General features: G+C 42.9%; 1 protein-coding gene across 1 annotated transcript in view; it reads right to left on the minus strand.

The window, feature by feature from the left end:
* Positions 1-1,259: 1,259 nt before the first annotated feature.
* The window catches only part of pard3ba (par-3 family cell polarity regulator beta a), a 156,936-nt gene continuing 134,158 nt past the window's right edge, over positions 1,260-24,037 (minus strand). The window contains exons 23-24 of the mRNA XM_062414870.1: positions 15,351-15,427; positions 1,260-2,608 (exon numbers count right to left, since the gene is read on the minus strand). Coding sequence (XP_062270854.1) covers positions 2,191-2,608; positions 15,351-15,427 — 495 coding nt within the window. The 3' untranslated portion in view covers positions 1,260-2,190. The remainder of the gene's footprint in view (positions 2,609-15,350; positions 15,428-24,037) is intronic.

Consider the following 24,037-nt stretch of genomic DNA (forward strand, 5'->3'; position numbering starts at 1 on the left):
CATGCCCTCTAATTGTTTCCTTCAGCTGACACTTCACTTCATTTCAGATACAGGAGTGTCTTTGAATGACCCACCAAAGAGAGCTTTTTATAATGTTCCACATTTGCAACTGCATTAGCATGGCGTAATGATATTACCAAGTAATTATCATGGAACTGTAATGTCGTTGGTAATGGTAAAGCCACGGTACATGTGACACTTAATGATCTAAAACATGCAAACCTCTCCAGGGCTGTTTCAAAGTTAGACTGAAATACTTCATTCTTAAGAAGAAAATGTGCAACACTGCAACATTCATGCAGAAGGACATTTTTAAATCATAAGATTTTTATTAAACATATTTCCTCTTGTGCATGTGTGGATTAGTTTGAGGTATTAGACAGAAGTTTTGTGCCATTTTGTCATCACAGGATGGTCAACAGACAGCTCAGCTCAGCCTTTTCCCTTCATTGTTTATCTGCCTTTTATCTATTCTGGTTTGTGAAAAGCATCGCAATGCTGTTTAGAAAAACACTATATGAATAGAATAGTGTTATAATAAGCATTTGTTTATTACTTCTACTCTACCTGGTAGCTTGCTTTGTCTCCTGAAGTAGGTTGGAATCACTGACGTGTGCATTGACTAACTGGGAAGGAGTTCATTTGCTTCGAATAGGTTTGAATAAAACAATTGATCAAGTGTTTATCTGGCTGCGCTGGCCAGTTAAAAAGGTCTATTTCAGCACAGACAGGAGAGGGTCAAAGCAGCGCAGAGACTAGACAGATCAGCAGAGGCCCGGTCCCTGTTGGCCTTGATGCTAATTAAACGCTAACTGATAGAAAAAGCCTTCTCCACACTCTAATTATTCCCCATTTCCAGACTAATTTCACCAATCAGTGCCATCTTTATTTCTGAGAGCAAATTGTGCAGTAATCATTTTCTAGTGGAGATTTCCCTGCGTCTAATTGTTGAAGATGATTTAGTCATTATCAGGACGCTGGCTACTCTTATCAGTCATCTCACAGGGCAAATGTATCTGGAGATTGTGTTCAGAGAAATTAAGCTGAATATTGTAATGAATTTTTTAAAGTGCTGACTCATGGTGTTTGATGTTTTAAATATGCATGGCCTGGTTAATTGGTTCAATGAAACAGAACTAGGGTGAAATGATTTGGTGCGGCACAGGAAGAGAATTTAATTATATTTAATGAAAAATATTTGTATAAAAAAAAAAAAATCATGCATCTATTTGACAGCATTGTTTAAATCACACCACCATTTAAACATTAATACGTTTTCAGTGCAATGACGTGTATTAATGATATGTTAAAGGATAAAACTATTTCTTCATTAGCTGCACAGTGTTTAAAAAGTTACACAGCATCTTTCATAGTCTGTAGTTTAAGTGTGGATCAAAATGTATAGACTTTAATATCAACACCACAAAAATAACAAATAATCTCATACGCAAATACCATCAAATCAGGCACATCCACAGCTAAGTAATCAACGGTAAAAACGCAAAAAATTTACCAAAGTGTGATCGCAGGATATGGAGGAAGTCCGAGCGACTAAACATCAAGGACAAGAAGACACTTTGAAGGGGAGTTTCCTTTTCCTGCTTGTCGATGTTGACTTCCCGTGTCTCCTGTGTTATTGCAGTCCGGCGGGGGTCAAGGTGGTCCGTCTATTTCCTTCAGTTTGATCAGCTTGTGCAAAATGCAAGTCAGCACTGCCTTCATGCCCAGTTTGCTGGAATAGAGGTGATTCTGTACAACATATGGTGCTAAGTTTCCTCTATGTGTCTGTGTAATTAAGTTAATCGCCCTTCATTTAATTTCAATTCTACAATATAAAATCTATGTCAGAATAATATCCTGTTATATACACCGATGTGCTTGCTAACATACAGGAGGAGTTGCAAACATGATTATATAAACACACTCATGAGTTCTTGTTAAATCTGTCTTGGCCCGTGGAGACAGATGGTTCTGAAAATAAGCCCTGTTTTAGCCTCTCGCCTTGTCACTTATTTCTTTCAGATAAATCAATATGGTAAAGTCTTATTTATCCACACTGGCAGTCTAGATGACAGCTGATATTATGTTTACATGAATTTGGAGCTATTTATATACTCATTGTGTGAATGACTCGAGTTCATATCATTTTTGGGGCACGGTGAGAGCAAGCTGTCACTCACTACAACCACCTTAAACCGCACCTATCATGGGGTTCTTCCGCCTTCGGTTTGGCTGCCTTTCATCTTCGTAGCCGTAGCGCTGTGGGCTGGTGTAGCGCTCCCTGGCGTCGGGGTACCTCTCTGGGCTGATGTAGCGGCCAGGGCTGGCCTGCCGGTAGGCGTCGACTCGCCCCCCGCCGGCTTCGTAGTACTGCCGCCCTCTGTGGCCTGTGTTGGGGGAAGGTGGAACGTCTTGCCTTAACGCTGCACGGTGCTGCTGCCCTGCGTGGGGAGATGAGGGGTAGTAGCCTGGCTTGTTGGAAGTTTGCTGGGGGGGCGGCACACGGCCCGAGTGGCTGGAGACGGGTTGGTCATGGTAGGGTCCGGGGTAGGGGATAGGCTCTCTTGGTGCAGTTCTTGAGTGAGTGGGGTAATCATATGGATCCCTCCTGAAAGAGAAAGATGAGAAAGTAGTTACTATATGTTCACTTAGAAGACAATATTTAATTCTGGTTTAAACTAGTTTGGGGGTAGAGGACGTGCCAGAGATTTGGCCCTCCCTCACGGTAAGCCTCCTGCTGTTATTCAGTTTACGTGGCCTTGGCAGGATCGAGTTGTGGGGGGGACGTGGATGGAGAGATGCCAAGAGATAACAGCAAATGCCTCGGTAAGCACATATGAGGATGTGTGTCTGTGTTTAGCTTGTGTGTGTAGGAATGTGTGTGTGTGTGTGTGTGTGTGTGTGTGTGTGTCCCAGGGGTCTGCAGTAACGAGGCAGCCAGCTGGAAGTCTCCGGTTCCCTCCCACTAGCTCTGGGTGATTAGGGACTAAACCCCCGGGTAAGGCGACACGCGGGCCTCGGGGAGATCGAAGAGAGAGAGAGTGACGGAGAAAGAGAAGGGAACTGGAGAGAAAGTGAGAGAGAAAGAGGAGGAAAGTGAAGGGAGGGCTGCTCACCTTTCACAGGCCCATTCAAATGTTTTCCATCTTATGTGCTGTTTCCAGTGCCGAGTGACACACAAGTCTAGCTAGAGCAAGTAAGCAAATCTGAAAGCCAGGTCTTCATCGACCTCGCTTTAAGCAAAACTCTCCTATTTATAAAAGTGGTGATCTGCAGCAGCCGTGTCAACATCATAAATGATCAACATTTGTTCACTCAAACAAACTTTTTCTGTTTATTCCAAACAAACTTTCCAGACAACTTTAACATAAACCACATCACACCGGTTTTCCAGTCAAACTTTTCAAGGGTCTGTGTTAATGCAGGCGTGTTGCTACTGGTCCACCGTGAGAAGAAGGAAGTCCAGTTTGAAGCCACAACACAGTGGTTGAATCTTCTCTAAGTCAGGGTTTTACAACTTTGGGAAGTTACTGTGGTGGCCATAATACAGCTGTTGGTTTTAATGTAAATTAGCACAATGCTACATGGTATTCTAAGTGTTTATGTGCCGATTCTGCTGTGAAACCAAAGTCCATAGTCCTTTATGATAGTAAGACATTTTATGGTGCATCTTGGGCCTGACAGACATATCATTAGACTCATTTATCAATTGAGAAAATAATTGACAGATAAATGAATCTAATCAGTAGTTGCTGCACTAATATACTACAGAAATATCATGCACAAGGTAGTATAGTGCACACCAGTACACAATGCTTACATGCTGCTCAGTAATCTGATCTGTTCAGTTGTATGAGGGATGGAAAATGCGGCTCTCTGACTGTTTTTGGTGGAGCACAAATGTGTGATTTTATTTTAGAAATAGCGTATTCAGTGGCAGAAACCATCTTATTTAGACTTCTAGTAGAAGTAGTTATTTAAAATTTTAGTCGAACTTGAATTGATCTTTTCATTCATCTTGTTCTGCAGATGTATACATGTAAACAGTCATTTTGAAAGCTGGTTATGTGTATATGACACAAACAGAGCAGGGGAACCCCCAATCCACATTACAGTAACCAGCTTTCTTGTATACATAACACTGAAGTAACTGGAGTACTGTGTAAAGCCAACAGTAGCCTGCTTATTTCTTGATACAGTGCTTTTGTCTTTGTGAACACAACCTAAAATGGCAAATGTTACAGCTTTGATTCACCAGCTGCAGTTCAAATTGCTGTTATAGTAGATATAGATTTAGACCCATCAATATCAAACCAAACACATTTTCCCCACTATTCAACAATGGCTCCCACTGTAGTTATTATACAGAAGCTTTGAGCTTAGCCTCTCCCTTGTTCTGCAATCATATCCCCGCGTCTCCTCTGTCTGCTCCCTCGAGTCGAGCTCAGCACCTGTTGACTGGACAATTAGAATGACTCACTCACCACAGATTAGGTAGCACACAGCTTGCTTGTGTGTGTATGTGTGTGTCTGCGCTTGTGCATAAGCAGACTTCCCTTGAGGATATTCATGGACCGTGGTGAGGTGGATTTCTATATGTGTGTGTGTGCGTGTCGCAGATATCAGTAGAGTGTGTTTTCTGCGGGCTGGGAGGCCTGACCACCCAAACAGAGTGGTGGGACAGGATGCACAGGTGGTCCCAAGAATGAACAGCCCCGCCTTGTCAGTCAGCATAGCAGGAAAGACGGAGGCGTGCCGATACACACACGCATTGCTGAGGCTGCAGATAAGGAAGAAAAGCAGAAAAAGAGAGGAATCCGAGAGGTAAAAAGCGAACAGAGAGAAAGAGATTTCATCTGAAATTAAGATGCAAGGAGACAGAAGCAGATGTGGAGGGAGTCTGGGTAAAAAAATCCTCCCTGTAAAGCTTGATGAGGGGGAGTGAAGCAGAAGTGCGAGAGAGCGAGGGAGAAAGCGAGACGAAGGTCAACCTCCACATTAATCCAGATTAAATGGTGAAGGCCACCAGGGGAGGCAGAGAGATGGAAAGAAAGAAGGATGGAGTGATATGTGGAGAGAGGAGGGGGAACACCTGGGCCACCCAAACAGACAGGAACCACCGCCGGCTTTCCGTTCTTCTTCGCATCATTCTCCTAATTTTTTCTGTCTCTGCAATCTTTAACTTCCCCCTGCATATTCATTTTCCTCTTTGCCTCCTCCAGCCACCACTTCTCTCTCCATCATCTATTCATAACCTTCTTCCCCCTCTCCTCTTTTCATCCTTTCTCAATTTTTACTCATCTGCAATAAATACTGTAAAGTAATTTTAGGTGTCACACCACAGTTGTTTCACACCAGCCTAAATGAACTGAGCTAAACAAATGAGAAACACTCCTAAATATTTTCTTTGTCCAACTTTCCGGATGACAAACGAAGCAGGATAAATTCCTTTTGCTCCACAGTAGATATGTGTGAATGACCTTTGACCCCGGCATTACAGGGGGAGCAGCTCACTGGCAGCTGTGTATGAGCTGTAAGGTCTGTTCAAATCAGAGTATTTATGTGTCTTCAGGGAAAAGAGTGTTGGATGGAGTATCCTAACGACATTTATTAACCCTCATTTTAGGTTGAAAATCTGTAATATTTGAATTTATTGTAAAAATGTTCAATCAATGTATGATGCAACCATATGCAAGCATTTATGTGTGTGTTTCTAGCCAAGCAGCTGGGGGATTAGGGGGTCCACGGGCCTCAGTGACCCACAGAGAGTTCCTCATCCGTGGGTCACACAGCTGGCTTCAGCCTGGTTGCGAGATGGAGGGAAGTGAAAGAGTTTAGTCTGGTGCTGCTAACCTGAAATGTCCTCCGACCCCTTCCAATATCCACAACCATTTGAATTTGGACATAAATTGTGATTTCATTTAGCGGATCCACATGAAACACTTTGAGTGTGTGAGTGCATCAGTGAGGATGAGTGCATGGCTGTGTTTGTAGATTCTAAGTGCCAGAATGAAATCTCTGTTTACGTGTTCACTTACGTAACATCAGCAGTGATGCTGGTGCTATGTACTATTTGAGTCTGGGTAATAGAAAAGGAATGAACATACAAAAACATAAGATACACAAGCAAGACTCTAAATTAAGCTGAAAGGCAAAGGAAGGGAAATGATGCTAGAATGTAGGTATTAGATGCGTAATGCAGATATAAAAGATGACAGTGTGTACTGGTTTACGCGTCTGCCACCAAAAACACAATCATTGAGTCACAATAAGCTGAAGGAAGCGTGGAAATTTCCTCCAGAGCTCCTACTTTTTCACAAAGGGAAAGCCAAACAAAAAAACATGCCAAACATGGCAGACTCCTGCCAAGATTAAAATGTTTGTTGCCATCGGTAATTACTATTAAAGGATCTCCGCCAGTAACGCTAATCTAGTTTGAAAGGAGCTTATAACAACATGACACATGCAGACAGTAGGTGTGTTTCCATTCAGATGTCAGTTAAGTTTTACGCACACTTTTGAAATGTCAAAATAGAAAAAAAGGGGGAAAAAAAGCAAATTAGGTTTCCATGAGCTGTGGTGACATATAAATAAATAGGTTTGAATGAATGACAAAAATGAAAAATGTAGGTTATTATTCTCTCTGCCTATTATTTAATGAATGTTTGATATTGTAATGGAGCTATTACTAATAAAGCTACTGTTTGCTGCGTGCACACACACACACACACACACACACCTGGGAGTGACAGTAGTAATGTGGTGATGGTGAAGAGATAATTTACAGACAACATTGCCCAAAGCCAGTTCTGATTTTAGTGTTTTGACAAGAAACTGAACTATTTGTCTTACTTATTCACCAGCAAATGCATTTCCATCCTTACGGCGTTCATAATGCAATTTTTTATATAAATGTTTCAATTTGAGCAAGCGTAGGAACCATTTCGGGGGAAATTTTATTGAATTTTCCCGTTTCCACTCGCTCGTCAAATTTGATGCGTTCATGATATGCGAAAATCAAAGCGGGAAATGGATTCTGTGTAAAAGAAAAGGTACAATCAGACAGAAATAAAAGGAAAGGAAGGTAGTTTCTGTGTTGAAGAAGCCATGTATAGCAAAAGACAGTCAGAGAGACAGATGTAGACACCCGACTGTCCCTCTGAGAACTATATAGAGCAGCAGAGCAGAGTGTGATGTGAACCACAGGGACCAGCTAGAGTGGAAAGCTGTAATGACACGCCGTGTAATACATCTGACTCACACTTCGAGAGCATCAGCACCATATACCACACTCCCCAACACCCCCTGAGAGTGTTAGAGTGTGTGTGTGTGTGTGTGTGTGTGTGTGTGTGCGTGAGCATGTGGTGAGCGCAAATGACAGGCCGAATATTACATCCATGATTACATGCATGTGAATGTGTTGGGAGTGTGTATGATTACATGCTCAACGGTGAGAGAAAAACATGTGTGTGTCCATCTGGAGCTATGAGAGTGTGTGTTGTCATGTAGGCATCGCTTCCGCCTTATAACAGTGAAGAATTTGTGTGTGTGTATTTGATGGTAGCATGAGGGGGGGGGGGGGGGTTATCCTGCACCTGCCCCTAGGAAACGGAAGGAGGAAATTAGTACCCAAACCCACCCTCCCCTCCTGACCTCACTTTCTTATTAGACCCCCTCACTTCCCATCCTGGTCCCCCAGATACCTCCTGTCCTCATAAGTGCTTTACACTAAGCAGCTGGTAAACAACCGTGTGTCTGTGTACGCACACACACACATACGCACACACACACATACACACACACACACACACACACACACACACACACACACACACACACACACACACACACACACACACACACACACACACACACACAGAAAACTAAATATGATTAGCCCTCATGTAAGATATTATTCACAGATACTGATGTTTACATTTAGACTTTGAAAACAACTTTTAAAAGATTAAGTTGAATTTAAAGTGATTAAAACTTATGTCAATGTTCTTTGGGTGATTATAGAAGAGAATTAAAAATAAAGAAAGAAATCACACACTACATTAAAGCTGGTGTGTACTTCAGTGTGTGGAGTCAAGTTGTGGAAATCTCTGGGGAATTACACACAATGTTGTTCAAATATTTAACTGAACAAAAGAGAGATAGAGATTGAATAATGAGTGATATTCATTCACCAAACTACTGTTGATTGTGTGTGTTTGTATGCTACTTTTTCTGGTTTTTTTTTTGTGTTTTTGTGTTGGAAGTAAATGGAAATGAGTGAAAAATGATCAATTACATTCTATGATATATATTATTCTTAACCCACTCTGCCTTCTGTTTAAAGTTTGAGCATGTTTGTGTAAATGTAATATCTTCAAGTTGTTCCTACATACATAAAAATGAGCACGAATGACTTAACTAAATGACATTTGCATATTTAATACATTAATGTTGTCACTGAAGTGACGAAGAGAACATGCAGATGCATATGTAAGCACATCTGCCAGAGATGTACTCACCTGTTAGTGAAGAGACAACGAACAGACATGCATTGCATGCAAAATACATTAATTGCTTGGCAGAAAGCAGCAGCTGCTTCTTACTGCCAAACACTCCCACGCACACATACACTCATCTACATGGCCATGCTCACTTTTCCAGGTGAAGCTACAGAAAAAAATAGATGGCAAAGTCTTAATTTACCTAATTCAACCTGTATTATATTTCAAGATAATGAAACTACTGTCCATATCAGTGCCTCTACGTGATACACACTTCTAGTCAGAGCCAAAACATTTCCTCCGCTCTGAGAGTGTTCATCAATTATTGTAAAATGTGTTTATTTAAAAAATGTAAGAGAGCATATTTAGCAAGTTGACATATTAATTAGGGTATGATGCATTCTCCAGATACTCCAAATTCATCCTTGTCCAAACTCCACACACACACACACACACACACACACACACACACACACACACACACACACACACACACACACACACACACACACACACACACACACACACACACACACACACACACACACACACACACACACACACACACACACGAAAGTCGAAGCTTTAATGGTGCTACCTGAGTGCTACAGACACACAGCAGGCCTGGCTGACTCCACAGCAGAGGAAACCATTAGCCACTCTGGCCCTGGCCGAGGCAGCTCTGCTAATCAAACCCGCCTATGTCAACAACAGCAGTGGAAATTGGCTCTCACCTAGACACACGTGCCTCATTTAAATGAAACTGTGTTTACGCTCCCTGCTACTATATAGCGAGCAATGACAGGGTACGTGAACAGTATCGGCCGCAGGTAGCAGTGGGTCCCACTGTAACGTGGGAGCTTTCGGTTAGAAAATGAGAAGGCGAGGAGAGATGGGAGGCACCAGGGCAAACAGCCTGTATGTAAACTGAAGTATAGGTGCTCCCTCTAAAGCTCCAAGGAACATTTAATGACTCATCCATCATTTTAGCTCAGTCATCCTTCAGACGACTATCAATAACTATTTATTCAACTGTTCTACAATATTCAGCTTCATGTTTTTGTACTGCTTTCCACCACATTTAAGGCTAAGATTGCAAAAAAATGACTTTCCCGGACCACCAAAAGTACATGCAGACATTAGTAAGGGGGCCAAAGGTCGGATTTACTTCTTGGACACTACTCCAAGAGGGAGAGGGCTCATGTAATAGAGACGTGCTGGGAAAAGCGGTAAAGTAACTGTTAATGACAGAAACAGATGGGATTTCTTTTTCACCGAATACAGAAACTTTCTGGGTTTGCGCAACCCATACTGAGTTTCTCAGAAACTTGACAGTTCAAACTTAGTTCACTGTATGCCTATTCTACTGTGTTTTATTGTATTCTATTCTATTCTGTTCTGGGCAAGGAAGAGCATATTTGAATTCACAGTGAATCCTGAGTCTCCACCTCAGAGCTGCCCGTCCATATGTATTTGTGTACTGAATGTCATGCAGACTTGTACATGACAGTCTTTGTATTTCTCGTTGAGCTCACGGGGAGCTCCAAGACCTCAAAGTATATATCTTTTATTTATAAAGCGATGATTTCCTTTTCCCGTACACAAAGCTGAGAGACCGTGGGAGAGAGGGATAAAGAGAAAGGGAGGGGGGACAGAAAGCGAGACGAGATACAAAGAGACGAAAGAGAGATATAAACAGAAGAGACATAAAAAATGCAGACAAAAGGATTGATGGAATCAGAGAAAAATGCAGAGAACAGAGAGAGCGAAGTTATTGTAAATAGGTAGAAACACTGGTGCCTCAGCTGTGCATGTGACAGAGCGGGCTAAAGCCCTTTCATTTCTTACTGCTGTGCTGATTCCATTACGTTCTCCTGTGTCTGAGCACAAACACCGTTAGCTGGACAAACACTGCTGCCTCTGCACCCCAACGGGGGCCCGTTCCTTCATAAAAGACCCGCAAATATGAAAAGGGTCACGGCACCTCTTGGGAAAATAATCCGCACATTGCTACAAATGCTCTTGGGCTTCTTATTTAACAATATAAGAGTGTGTGTGTGTGTGTGTGGGGGGTCACATCACCTTTTAAACCAATCACGTAGGGTCCTGGAAAGACATCAGCAGCAGTTGTGGGGCAAATGCAGGACAAGTATTATGGAGAAAAAAAAAAATACTTGGAGCTCTCCAGGACCCGAGAAATTAAATGAGTTATGGAGACAATAACTCTAACTGAGTTGGGTGAGTTTGAAGTGAGTCATTCGACAGCTGGACAGCAGCGGGTGGGGAAACAGTTGATCACTTATGAAGCTGTGAGAGGCAAGATTGGGTTTTAATAAAGATGGGGCGAGTGCAGAGAAAATATGATTTCTCCGCTGACCTTGAAAAAGCTGCCCAAATTCACCAAGAGCACCAAACTGCAGGGTAACAATATTACTGTGCTAAAATGATAACATACCCTTGCAATAAATACGGCCGTCCAACCATGAGAGGTAACACTGTAATTCTGGGAGCTTATTTCCAGTTGACAAAAACAGAAAGTGAAGCAGAACTGAATGAGAAAATATGAACATTTTAGAGGGTTTTTATTTGTAATATTCTTCTCATATTTCCTTATTTATTCATCCTGTTCTAATCGACAGATTGCTTTCACTCAGAGGGGGACTGAGTCTTCTATTCTACATTATTCTGTCTCACTAGGGTTGTCCAGTGTGGACGTGGCTCATTAGGGTCTGAGCAGACACAACCGGTGTGAAACGGTTCATATCCTGAGACATGGTGGAGAAAACCAAGTGGCTGTAAGTCTGGGAAGTCTGTGTGTTAGTGTGTGTGCACTACTTTTCAGGAAGGTCAGAGGAAAGTCCTTAAAGTACACTTTCTCACATACCGGAGCATACTAAAAATGCTGAGGACAATCAAGAGGTCAGCCTCTGCTTTTTTAAGGAGGGGCAGAGAGTGCATGATAGGGCACTGAGTTTTCCATCACACACTGAAACAGATGTGCTTGCTAGTGGTCTTCCCAATCCAAAATTCTGGACCTGATCCAAATGGACATGTGAAAAAACGTTCCCAAACCCGTCTCCTATGAATTAATTTTTAACCACACTAAGAGTCTTTGGCCACACCAGTGGCTCTGTGAAGCTGGACAGTGTGGCTTTGAAATGCAAGTGTCAGCAGTGTCAACATGCTCACAGAGATGCTGATTTTTAGATAAAAAATTGGAGGGGTCACCAAAGTTATTACAATTCATCCTGTGGAGAATATGAATGTCTTAATCCAATGTCATCGATCCAGAGCAGCTGTGAAATTACACTCAAAATTACAAATGTTAACCTGCTAGAAGAGACATGATTGTAGAGGGGACCTGAGGACAGCCAGTCTCAATCTGAATCAGACTCAAAGATAAGAACTGATCCAGAGACTCAATATAATTTGGACCTGGCCCAACTCAAGTCAAGTGCTTGGTCTTGGTTACTAAGAACTCATTGGACCCTTGAATCATTCAGACAGACAGACAGACAGACAGACAGACAGACAGACAGACAGACAGACAGACAGACAGACAGACAGACAGACAGACAGACAGACAGACAGACAGACAGACAGACAGACAGACAGACAGACAGACAGACAGACAGACAGACAGACAGACAGACACACACACACACACACACACACACACACACACACACACACACACACACACACACACACACACACACACACACACACACACACACACACACCTTGTGTTCTTCTCACTGGCTCATCTTCATTGTCCAGATGTGACTGGAGCTTCATGACGCCAGAAACGTCCTCTGGCTGAAGCCCTGTGCTCTTTGACTCACTGGCCAACGGCTGCACATTAATCAGCCAATTATCAGCCCCGGCCAGCAAACGTTGTCGCGCCAACTCGACCTACTAATCCAATCACCTTGGGGGGGAGTGGGTCAGGGGGTGCTCTGATTGGATAACCCCGGGCTGGGTCGCCGCGCCCATGACCCGCTGCTTTGAATTGGTAATGATGTTAATATCCTCCATATGGCCATGTGTTGTGTGTGCATGTGTGTCCCCAAGCATAGAGCCTATCTGGAGGCTGAGCTGCACCCCAGCATTAATGGCCAATGGAGAGGGAGGTAAGAGCCAAAGTAGCACTATCACCCTCCCTGGGGCAAACCTCTCCACACTGCCACTTCCACCCCTCCTTCCAAATCCTCTTTCCTTGACTCCAGCTTCTCTTGTTGGCTGCCGTGCAGTAGCCCTCGGCGCCGAGTCTCAGGCTGAGGTCTACTTTCTTTCCATCAACCCAGCTACTTTGGCATCCGTTCCTACAGGTCCTCTTGATTTGAGAAGTGGGAATAGCCACAGAGATCTATGTATAATGAACCCAAGTTTGGGGCTGCAGTATTGTGAGGAAAATTTTCCGATATACTGAAAAAAGTAAGTAGGTAACAGGGAAAAATGGGGAATATACTGTATTCTAACAGCTACTTAAACCCCAAATCACATTAACTTACAGGGGGAAAAAAGATGAAACTCCACCAACACTCACACAACACACACATCACGATCTGGAAATACAAATTTTATAAACCATAATTGTGTGCTTGCATTAGAACTAAAATGTATGTGGACACACTAGATGTGAAATATTCCAATTTCTTCTTTGTTTCTGCCTCGATTTCATCCACATCCTCCTGACTCTTACCTCTCCTCTACACTCTCCCCATATGCTCCCATATGCGAGATGCTTCTCTGCATCTCCTGCTCAATCCGTGCACACACTCGCACTCACCTCCTTCACTCCCACCCCTCCAGCTGCAGCCCCAGCCGGCTCCACACAAAGGCAGGCCAAATGTATGCTAATGAGAGCCAGGCCAATGGTGGAGCCACACTCATTTTGAGAGGAAATGGCTTTCAATAATGGCGGCCCCCGGGGGGATTTTGCACAAAGTTCAGCTCCACTTTGAAAAATGCATTCAATTCACTGCTGTGTCTGCTCTCTCTTTTTCTCCTGTTTTTTCCCCTCCTCTATGAACGAAAAAAAAAAAAATTCCCGGAGTATATTTGTGTCCTCTCTTTCTCCTCTCGCCTCTGTATTTATGCTAGGAGGGAGTCGGAAGAGTTTTGGGGACTGAGGAGCCGTGATTTATCTTTACAGAAACATCAGAAACAAGAACACCAACATGCGAGTTTGAATAGTGTTCAAACTCTATCGTCTCACTTTTCCTCTGCCTTTTGTTGCTCTCGCTTTTTGCTTTTCTGCTGAAGCAAATGTCCCTAGAATCAAGTTAACTGTACCATATGCATAATGAAGATGATATCCTGTGGGTCTTGGGCCTAAAAATACTTCAAAGAGCGGATGAACAACAGTTAAATAACTGAGAACATTTCTTGAGGTAATGAACATTATTGGAACCTGACTTCTTATCTTCACGCCTAATCATATCAGCCATAATATATTTTATCGTCTGATATTTAAACCAAAACCAGTTAACACATTGTTTCCAGGTACATTTTCTTATTTTAATCCTATTTTTCTAATCAGTCAGCAGAGCACGGAAGAGGCTAGTTTGTTATATGTTTAAGCATGGAAACAATACTGGGGTGAAACTAATGATTATTTTCATTTTCAATTTTTTTTCCTAATAATTGTTTTGTCAATAAAATGTTAGAAAATAGTGAAACATTTCCATCACAGGCTTTACAGACATGTTCAAATTGATTGTTTTGTCCAACAGTCCAAAACCCACAGAGATTCAAGCAAATCCTCACAAATGTTTGGCATTTCTGCTTGAAAATAGACCCAGACAATGAAATCGATTATCAGAATGAATGCAGATTGTTACTGTTGAAGTACTAATCAGAAAATCGACTGATTATTTTGGCAATAAAATGCAGAACTTTCTTTTCTGACAGGATTTTCAATTTTCCTGACTTGCTTCATGTAGATGGTGCTGAATTTTTATTGTGTGTTACTGTACATAAGTATAGTTTGGGCTCTACTGTCAAAGGTCATCATAGTCAGCCTGCCTGTCTCCATTAGGGTTTGTCTCCACAGTTACAGTTGGCTAACCTCTCCGACTCTCTGCTGCTTGGTCTTGTCCCTCCTTTTCTCTTCTTCTCTCTCCCAGATTCTCAGTGTGTCTTGTTCTCCCATGAGCCAGTGCTGATGTCTGTGCTCCCTGGTGCCTGTCATATCAGGAGGGGCAATAACCCGTGAAATGACTGTTCTCTTTTTCTCACTCTCCTCCTCTCCATCCCGGTGTCCCCTCTTTTCCTCATTCTCCTCCTCTCACTTTCCTCACACCACTCCATGCTCCACTTACCTGTTGGGGCACTGTGAACGTTGCAAAGATGGCTTTTTGCTCAGCGCGTGCATACACACTCGCGTGCACATAGATATGTATGTGAGCTGAGGTACTGCTGGGAAATACTTATACGGAGAACAGAAGACGTATGCGTGTGTGTGCATATGTGCCTAATTTGACAAGAGAATGGTTAAACAAACACAAGGAACATGTGCAGTTCCATTAAACCCACACAAGAGGTTATACATCCTTCATAAGAGCAAACCATCCTCCGACTGTGTGTGTGTGTGTGTGTGATCCTTCTGCCTGTGCCCTGCTCTCTGGAGAGCTGATCAGTCCTATTCCTGGGATGAGTAGACACTCCCAAGGCAAACACTCCAGATTTAATTATAAGCTCCAAAGAGGATTAGTCTGTGCCGTGTGTGTGTGTGTGTGTACGTACGTGCGTGTGTGTGTGTGTCGGGGAGACACAAAGGGAAGGAGTGGTAAGAAGTCATCACTTCCTTTCCTGCACACGCGCAAACACACAGAGCAGTCTCACCTGGATTGTGTGGGGTACCCTCGGTCCACCTCTTCATAGTGGTGTGGGGGTCGAGATTCAGCTCCTCTGGGTGCAGTCTGTGGGGAGACATAAGAATAATGTAAGAATGGAGACCGAAAAGGACCTAAGTTCAACCGCTTACAAGTCAAAATGCCTTTGAGCAAGGCACTGAACCCATACATCCCTCACTGGAAGTCACTCACATGGAGAATGAATGAAAGAAATGTATTTTAAAAAGCCGTTTGGCTTATTCAACAACAGCTTAACCGCTGTTTCAGTCTAATAGGAAATGTAACACTTTGGATGTACATATTGATCTAGCATGTATGTGTTTGTGTGCAGCCTTGTGGTTTCAGTGGAGAAAAAAACAAAAAAACCAAGGGGAGGGAGGAATCATGGAATGCGCCACATGTGGTAACATAAACACACACAACCACATGTAAGCACTGTGCCCCTCCGACGAACATGTGTGTGTACGGTTCATACAAACACACAAGTCATATGAAAAAGAAAATGACATTCTGAGTAGGTTTTGGACAGAGGGTTGCTCACTCTCACCCACACATAAACACACCAGGAAGTGATTGATTAAAGCTGTGTCCGTGCTCAGGCGGATAAATCTGGAAACCCTGTTTACATGCAAAAGCGACTTAGCATTTTCAGGGCATTTCCCGTCCATGCTGAAATGGCAAAAGTAGTAGAAAACCAGCTAAATCTCTTTCCACTTCTTTCTGTTGGCAAACACAACTGTGGATTACAGGCATCATGTGGTAAGGAGTTGGACAGCCGGGGTTACTCAATTTGGACTCAACAGGATAAACCTCCGTCTTGTCGCCTGCTACTCTCCATGATTACTTGCAGATGTGTGACAAATTAAAGGAATCGCCTAAATAAATGAGTGGAGAAACATAACAATTGAGCACCTATAGGAGATATGTGGAATAGTGGCAAAGATAATGAGCGATCAAGACGAAATGTAACACACAGCTCCAGACTGTGCAGACATATACCCCCTGTTTTTTGAAAAGCTGCATTTTGGCAAGTTTTGTTTTGAAAGTGTGGACATGGTCTAAGGTTACAACAAAACAAGGGGCTTAAACAAGCAATCCCTGAGGGAACACAAGACGATGAAGGCGGTGGGTAGAGAGAGAGAGAGAGACAGAGGGGGAGAGAGCATACAGTTTCAATTATCTCTAATCTAGGTTCTGAGTTTTAACGTACAAACACAGGCTGTTTACTCAGTGGACATTTCATCGGTCAAACGCACCAGACGTCATTGTAGCAGAACATGCACACACAGGCATGCTGGTCAAACACACACCAGCAACCATATGTACAATAACTGACATGCACATATGTACATAAACAAGCACTCACGGGTTTGTCAGAAACACACATGACAAGAGGCAAACAGTCATATGTTTGATCCAAGCTATCAAAGCGATGCTAACACCCACTTACAGAGCATTTCATATCACAAACGCATACGCTATGAAATGCCTAAATGACTTCATGCAGGATCAGTCTATTGCTCTGTTTTGCGTGTACATATGAGTTCAAACTCATTTTGCATGTCAATGCAGTGGCGGCGTATTACCAGATATCATTAGCATGTCTCTGTAATGTAGGGAGCTCTAATGTCTCTGAATGGGAGCCAGGAAGTGAAAGCACATCAGAACCATGGCTGGGGCAAGGCTGCTGCTCTGCTCTCTAAAGTGGCTTTGTGCCTGTGTGTGTATGTGTATGTGTATGTTAATATTGTGGTAGTGGAGGACGGCAGGTGTGTCTTTGTCTGCAGTTTTAATATGACGGTGGGAATGCTCCATCGTCGGATGTCAGTGTGTGTATTAGGTAGGGGACATTATGCAAAGGGATGCATAATGTGAGGTAAAGGGGGCATTAGTCTCAGCAAGAAGCTGGGACTCAGGTGGAAGACCTTCTGTGTTTGTGTGTGGCGATGGGTGTGTGTTGAATGGGCCATATTACATCTTCTGTGTATGAAGGGTGGAGAAAAAAAAGAAGGAAGAGGAAGAGAATGATGAGGAAATGTGTGTTTAGATAAAATGGGTAAAATTGTCCATTGATTGTATTAACATAACGGCCTGGAGCCATAGGTCTAGATGATCCCTTCATTAACTCTCATACACACACACTCAGACAGACACACACACATATTATGGATGTTTGTCATATAGATGCTTTTCAGGCAGAAACCCATTTCACCAAATTATACAGCTACCTTTTGTGCCAGATGATGCGCCTTGAAACACTGCTGTAGCGTACACACACACGCAAGTAAATAAACACACAAAACAAGTCTCAGTCTCACCATGGCAACTGGTAAAACAGCAATATGAAATTCATCCAGGTTGGAGGGAAAAATGCAGCAGTCAGACTTGTGAGGAGGCGGTTAGTGAGCAAAGAGCCTTGTCTTCACAGCTCTGGAGGTGGAGTGCGATGACACACGCAGGGCCGCAGCCAAGATTTTAGAAATACTGAGGTCATCAGTCCTAGCCCTGCTAGAGGGGTTCAGGAGGTTTAGGGGTGTTCAGGGGCTTCAGAAGAATGCGTTCAAGATGAAAAGAAGAACTGGAGGCCAACATTAATCTCTGATGGGTATGCTTTCATATATTCAGAATTAAATCTGGAAAGATGTTATGATTAACAAGCTCTTTACAATGGGGACATAAGTAATGAATTAGCATTGATTAACCAGTTAGCTGTGCCTTTTGGAGCTAGGTACAATGCTTTGGGTTGGAATTGAGTTGCTTCGCCAAGTGAAGGATTGCTCCACAGATTCAAGGAAGATGTATACAATTGCTGAAAAGATAAAAAATAAAATCTCCCACTGTAAATACGTTTGCCACTGAAAATGTCAGAGCAGAAATTCCTGAATCTGTGCACAAAAGTTTGGACACGTCTTGAAAGCATATAGGTTAACAGTGTGTGAGCTCACATCTTGAGCGGAGTTGCGGCTTCTGTTGCTGTGGCTTAGCTTGTAGTTACAGTATGTGTATTGTGTGTCGTTATCAGTGGATAATGTCTTGAGCAGACAGAAACTAACAGAAAGCCAGATTCTCACTGGACTCCATGCCAGACCACAATCCACACACACACACACACACACACACACACACACACACACACACACACACACACACACACACACACACACACACACACACACACACACACACACACACACACACACACACACACACACACACACACACACACACACACACACACACACACATAATAGGGAATTTCCTATTTGTCATGAGTGCCATGTGTTAAAACTGACTGTTAAAGAGGACTTTGTTAAACTTGGAGTTCACTGCGGTTGTGTGCATGCATTTGCATGTAAACTAAACCCAAACCGTACAATCTTAAGGCTGCTTTTAATACGTTCTCATCAGGGGAAGCAAATAAGCTTAAACACATCAGAACAATCTCTTATAAAGTGTATAATTGTGTTGAGTCGTTGCGTACGCCACAATTCACCAGCTGACAAACGCTCTGACAGAATGGTTCGCATGTGCGTCAGTGTGAATGAGCAGAAAGTCACTTTTCCATTTTTCCAAATTAGAAAGCTATGCCTTGACAGTGCCAGATGATACGCATTGGAACACTCACACATACACACACACCAATCATCTGGAGCAGCACAGCTGTCGCTTTCATCAGAAAGAAAGTATTGCCGGAGCTCAGGAAATGAATTTCTTGGAGCACTTTTTGGCTTTTCTGTAAATTTGTGATGCTCATATATACAATACTTCTCAAATGAGAGTCCAAGTGCTTCGACACAATGCCTAAGCAGTGCTTTTATCTTGTGACTGAGATGCACAGATTCGCCTTTTCCAAACCGCTTTCCTCCGCTGTCTCTCTAAACGGCATAATTAGCCTCCTGTATTGCCATCTCTTTCTCCTTCCATCCATCCTTTTCTTCCTCCCTCTATCCATCTTAGATGCTAATTAAGCATGTGTCTCAGTGTGGAGCCTCTGCCTGGCACCCCATGCCCACCTCCTGTTGGCAACTTCACCCCCAACGCCCCGCATCCAACTGGCATGATGAATCTACCCGCTGTCTTTAGTGTAGAGCAGAACAGAGCTTTTATGAAAAATAAGGCTGGTTCAGGGCTGTGTAGCAGAAAAGTTCTGAGGATTTACTGATCTGTTGTCTACCAACTCATTTTAAATGTCAACATGGCTGATCATCACGTGATATAGGTGTTGACAGGAAGCAGCACGAAGTATGTTAATTTTTTTACTGAGTTAACTTGGCAATCACAAAAGAAAGAACTAAAGGAGAAAAACTAAAGGAGAAAAATGACGCAATAGGTTGTAATATTAATTGCTCAGAAATGACTTAGAGATACATTTTAGTGACAGATGCTATCGAGCATCTGTAGTAATTATGACCCGCAGCAGTGGCGCATTTCAGATGACGTTTATGTAAGTCGACGATTTTGTCATTTGGAGGAGGGATAGATAGATGAAGAAATCAACCCAGCAGTGAACTGCAAGTGTCACATTCCCAACGGTGGGTCAGGAAACCTTTTTTTTTTTTTTTAAAAAGGCTGTAACTATAATCGTCCCCAACCTTAACCCTGTGGTAGTACTTTAACCCACACCACATGTTTCTCTAAGCTTAGTGACCGTTTAAACCATGATCCATGACCATGATCATTCTCTAAACCTAACAGTGGTTTTATGCCTAAACCTAACCAGACCTTAAGCACTGCATTATTCCTGGTGAAATAATACTAATTTGTAATGTTTTTGTGAAATTGGCATAGTTACCGAATAATAGCCAACCAATACTCAAAAAGGTCAAAGCACCACTTTCATGCTAGTCGGGGTTAGCCCCTTGGCACACAAGATTATGATGTATTAGGAGGCTGTGTTTTTGTGTCCAACTCAAACAGGAGGGTCTCTTGCCCCCCTAGTGTACACTAAACACTCCCACACCTGGACCCCACTCACTCTGAGCTCGTTAGCAGCAGATGGTACACAAACACACACACACACACACACACACACACACACACACACACACACACACACACACACACACACACACACACACACACACACACACACACACACACACACACACACACACACACACACACACACACACACACACACACACACACACACAGACACACAGAGGGACCAAAGGTTACACACTCTCAGACCGGAATGCAGTCTATTTTGGTAATAGGCCAATCTGCGGGTAATTGTCTTCATTGTTAGTGTTTGTTTAGGCCTCAACTCTTGACCTTATAGAGTGGCTTTTTTACATTTACATATAGTTGGGCTCAGACTTTGACTGAATGTGTGTGTTTGCGGTTTCATCTTTCCATGTGAGGATCTAACAGGTAGCGGGTAATGCAGCTCATTAGCTGTATTAAATATAAGAATTCACAAAGGTATTTCTGATTTCTATCATTTGCTATGGCTCAATGCAGGCGACTATCTGTCCAAATAAGCTCACTCCAGTTTAAATATCCTAACTGCTTACATAAATTCTAGCTGGATTGAAGGTGTTTACATGCATTAAAGGAAGCACACATTCAAAATAATGTTTGACACTCTCCGGGAAATACACTGATGTCACTGGCTCCAAGTGGACAAACATACACAGAGAATACTCTAGAAAGGATTTGTTTAGGTGACCATTAGTCACAAGCATTTTGTAACTGGACAATTTATATAAGTCCTCTCTGGAACACTTGAGGTGGTTACCTAAAGCACTTGTATTATTGAGTTATCATTCTTTGTTAATAGAATATAAAGTTCCATGTTAATCTAACTACTGGCCACCAAAGCTAATCAGTGCCTTTTAAAACTTCAGGAAAATAGCCTTTGACGTTAGGAAGGGAGCCTGCACATGTTTGTATTTTGTTATCCCATGACTCTGCAATCAAGATGCATCCTACAGTAAACCTGTTCCGTGTGTGTGTGTGTGTGTGTGGCCATGGCAGTGGCCATGAGGTGTTTATTTACAGGGGCTATGTCCCTGTTCCTCTTCCCCCTCTGTGGGCTTGTTTGCCCCCCCACTGTTCACTGAAATAACATCCAAATACCCCTGTGAGTGTGTGTGTGTGTGTGTGTGTGTGCATGTGTGTGTTTGGTTTCATTCTTTCTTATCCAGGTTATGATGCTCCCAAAATGTATGTCATAAATGTACGAGTAAGAGAGAGAGAGAGAGAGAGTTTATTTTCTATCAAGCTGTGATACAACAGTCATACAAAGTGTGTTTTGTGTGTGCTTGCACCTGGGCACAGCCTTGATGTTTGGACCATGGTCCTACACACACACACACACACACACGCACGCACGCACGCACGCACGCACGCACGCACACACGCACACACACAAGCTACAAAAACACCAACACAACCTCTGACAGCTCCCCCTGCGGTTCTGTCAAGTCATGTGTATTCTGAGTTGGCACAATCTCTGCAGCACAGGTTATTCAGTCTCCTGTTGTCCCCTTTCCCAGTCACAGATTTGTAAATGTGGTTGACACCACCACTAGTGTTGGAGGCTTTGATGAGTGACTCAGGCTCCTTGTGCCCTCCGATGAGCTGCTGCAAATGTCATGAGGTTGATCCATTTGACCGTCAGTTTCTTTGATGCTACTCTTGCCAACTGCAGAAAGTCAGAGTGGCTTTAAAGGGTCTGCTCATCCATTTTCCGAGCTTACTCGGGGTTTGCATCCATTCAGGTAAGTATCTAATATCTATCTGCAGCACTTACACGTTTGCCTGCTTCTCAGTTCCCTGGCACATGAGGAGTAGCAGTATCCAAATGTGCGTCACAAGATTTCCTTCTCTTAACGATGAAGTTGCCTGCATAATATCTGTCTCTCAGTATTAAGCTCATGAGGATCCACTGTTTCCAAGTCCTCCACTGGCTGACACAGCACTTTGTGACACTTTGATGAGAAGAATTACCCAGATTGAAGAAAGAGGTTGCTCTTTAGGTGAGGATACTGAAATCCTACAAAAGGACACTGTTCTCAGTTCATGTGGGGGTCATTGGGGTGGGGAGCTTAGTTGAGTTACACCTTGTAAATATGGTTTAGATTTGAGAGCTACAAACTAATTACTGAGATATCATTGCTGACTATGGTTTTCAGCTCCATGTGATGACTTAATGACATGGAAGTAATGACAGCTGTTCTGGCTGTTGGAGAACCTCGCTGGTTGAAAGCAATCTGTGAATCGACATTGAAAGGTGTAAATGCTGGTGGTGAACGAAGTGATATGAAAATCCATTCATGTCGATCCATTAATGGCTAATTGTTGAAGTGGAAATTAGGCTTGAGTAAGTGCGCCAAGTTTCATTATGACTGATCTATAAAACAGAATCATGTATACGTATACGAAAAAATCTGACAAAAAGAAAGCGTATGCTTGTTTGTGGCTTTGTGCGTACACACAGTTTTAGTCATGAATCTACAGAGTTTTATGCATGTGGCCCCTGGTGTCGGGCTTTGAAGTGAGAGTGGGCGCGACGAGGGGAATGGGAGATTTCTATCAACTTGCAGACAGATCACACTCTGCAGTTTGCCCGTAGGCCAGAGACAAGCTGTGGGGATAAAGACAGACACCAAATAAGTCCCTTTAGGCCTTTGTCGGCCCAGATGGGGAGGAGGGAGAGGAGGTAGAAAAAAGAAAAAAGAAATCCTTGCCCGGTTGCCGTGCAGCATTGTAATGAAGTGACTTAAAACAAAACAGAGCAGAAAGAAGAGGAGTGTGTTGAGCCTCAGGGAAGAGCTGCGTAGACAAGGACAGAGAGGAGGTGTCCGTGGATGGAATCGCTCATTGTGACTTTGCAAAGAGCAAAGGTGCTATACTGTATGTGTGTGTGTGTGAAAACTCTTTATAGCAGTGGGTAGAAACATAATTCCGAAATGAGATGTTCACTCTTGTCTTTGTCTCCCAGGGGTGTGAGCCAGAGTTCAGCTTGTGCCTGTGTCTCAGTTTGTGTTTTGGAGTTTGTGAAAGAGGAAGTGCTCCTGTGTGCCCCAATCAAACAATGAGATGAAAGCCAAGAACAGATGATATGAAACAACACTGGTGGTCAAAAAGTTCAACATTGTGTAAGGATAATGGAAATGAAGGAATGTACACATCCAGGAGAGCATCCACAAAGCAAAATACCAGGACTGTTGTCAAGATCACTTTCAGCTTTTTTGAGATGGAATCAAAATCCTGGGACAAAGTTAGACAAGTTGCCAGAATTTGCCACAATGTATCATTATGTTTTCATATAAGTACTTGTCTAAGATGAGGATACTTGGTTGGCTGCTCCATGCCAAAAACACACCACTGGAAAAAAAGAATTTCCTGCACTTGTAACTGACAGTACAGGACAGGGCACGATTTTGGTCTTAATGGGGAAATGACAGCTAACTGACACGTCCGGGAGGCGAGACTGAGACAAGACAGAGATTGAGACGAGTAACGGCAAAAACGTCAAGACTGGACACGAAATAGAGAACTTGCAGCAAATATCCACCCAAAATCTATGTTTGAGTATCACCTGTAACAACGGTGTAGACGTGGTTGTAAAAGGTGTGTGGCCTCTTCACTGATGGATTTTATTATCTCAACTCACTGACAAATATCTTAACCTAAAATGAGACTGAATATTGGACTAAATAACTTGTA

This window comes from Scomber scombrus, chromosome 24 (assembly GCF_963691925.1).
Source record: "Scomber scombrus chromosome 24, fScoSco1.1, whole genome shotgun sequence".
Classification (NCBI taxonomy): Eukaryota; Metazoa; Chordata; class Actinopteri; order Scombriformes; family Scombridae; genus Scomber; species Scomber scombrus.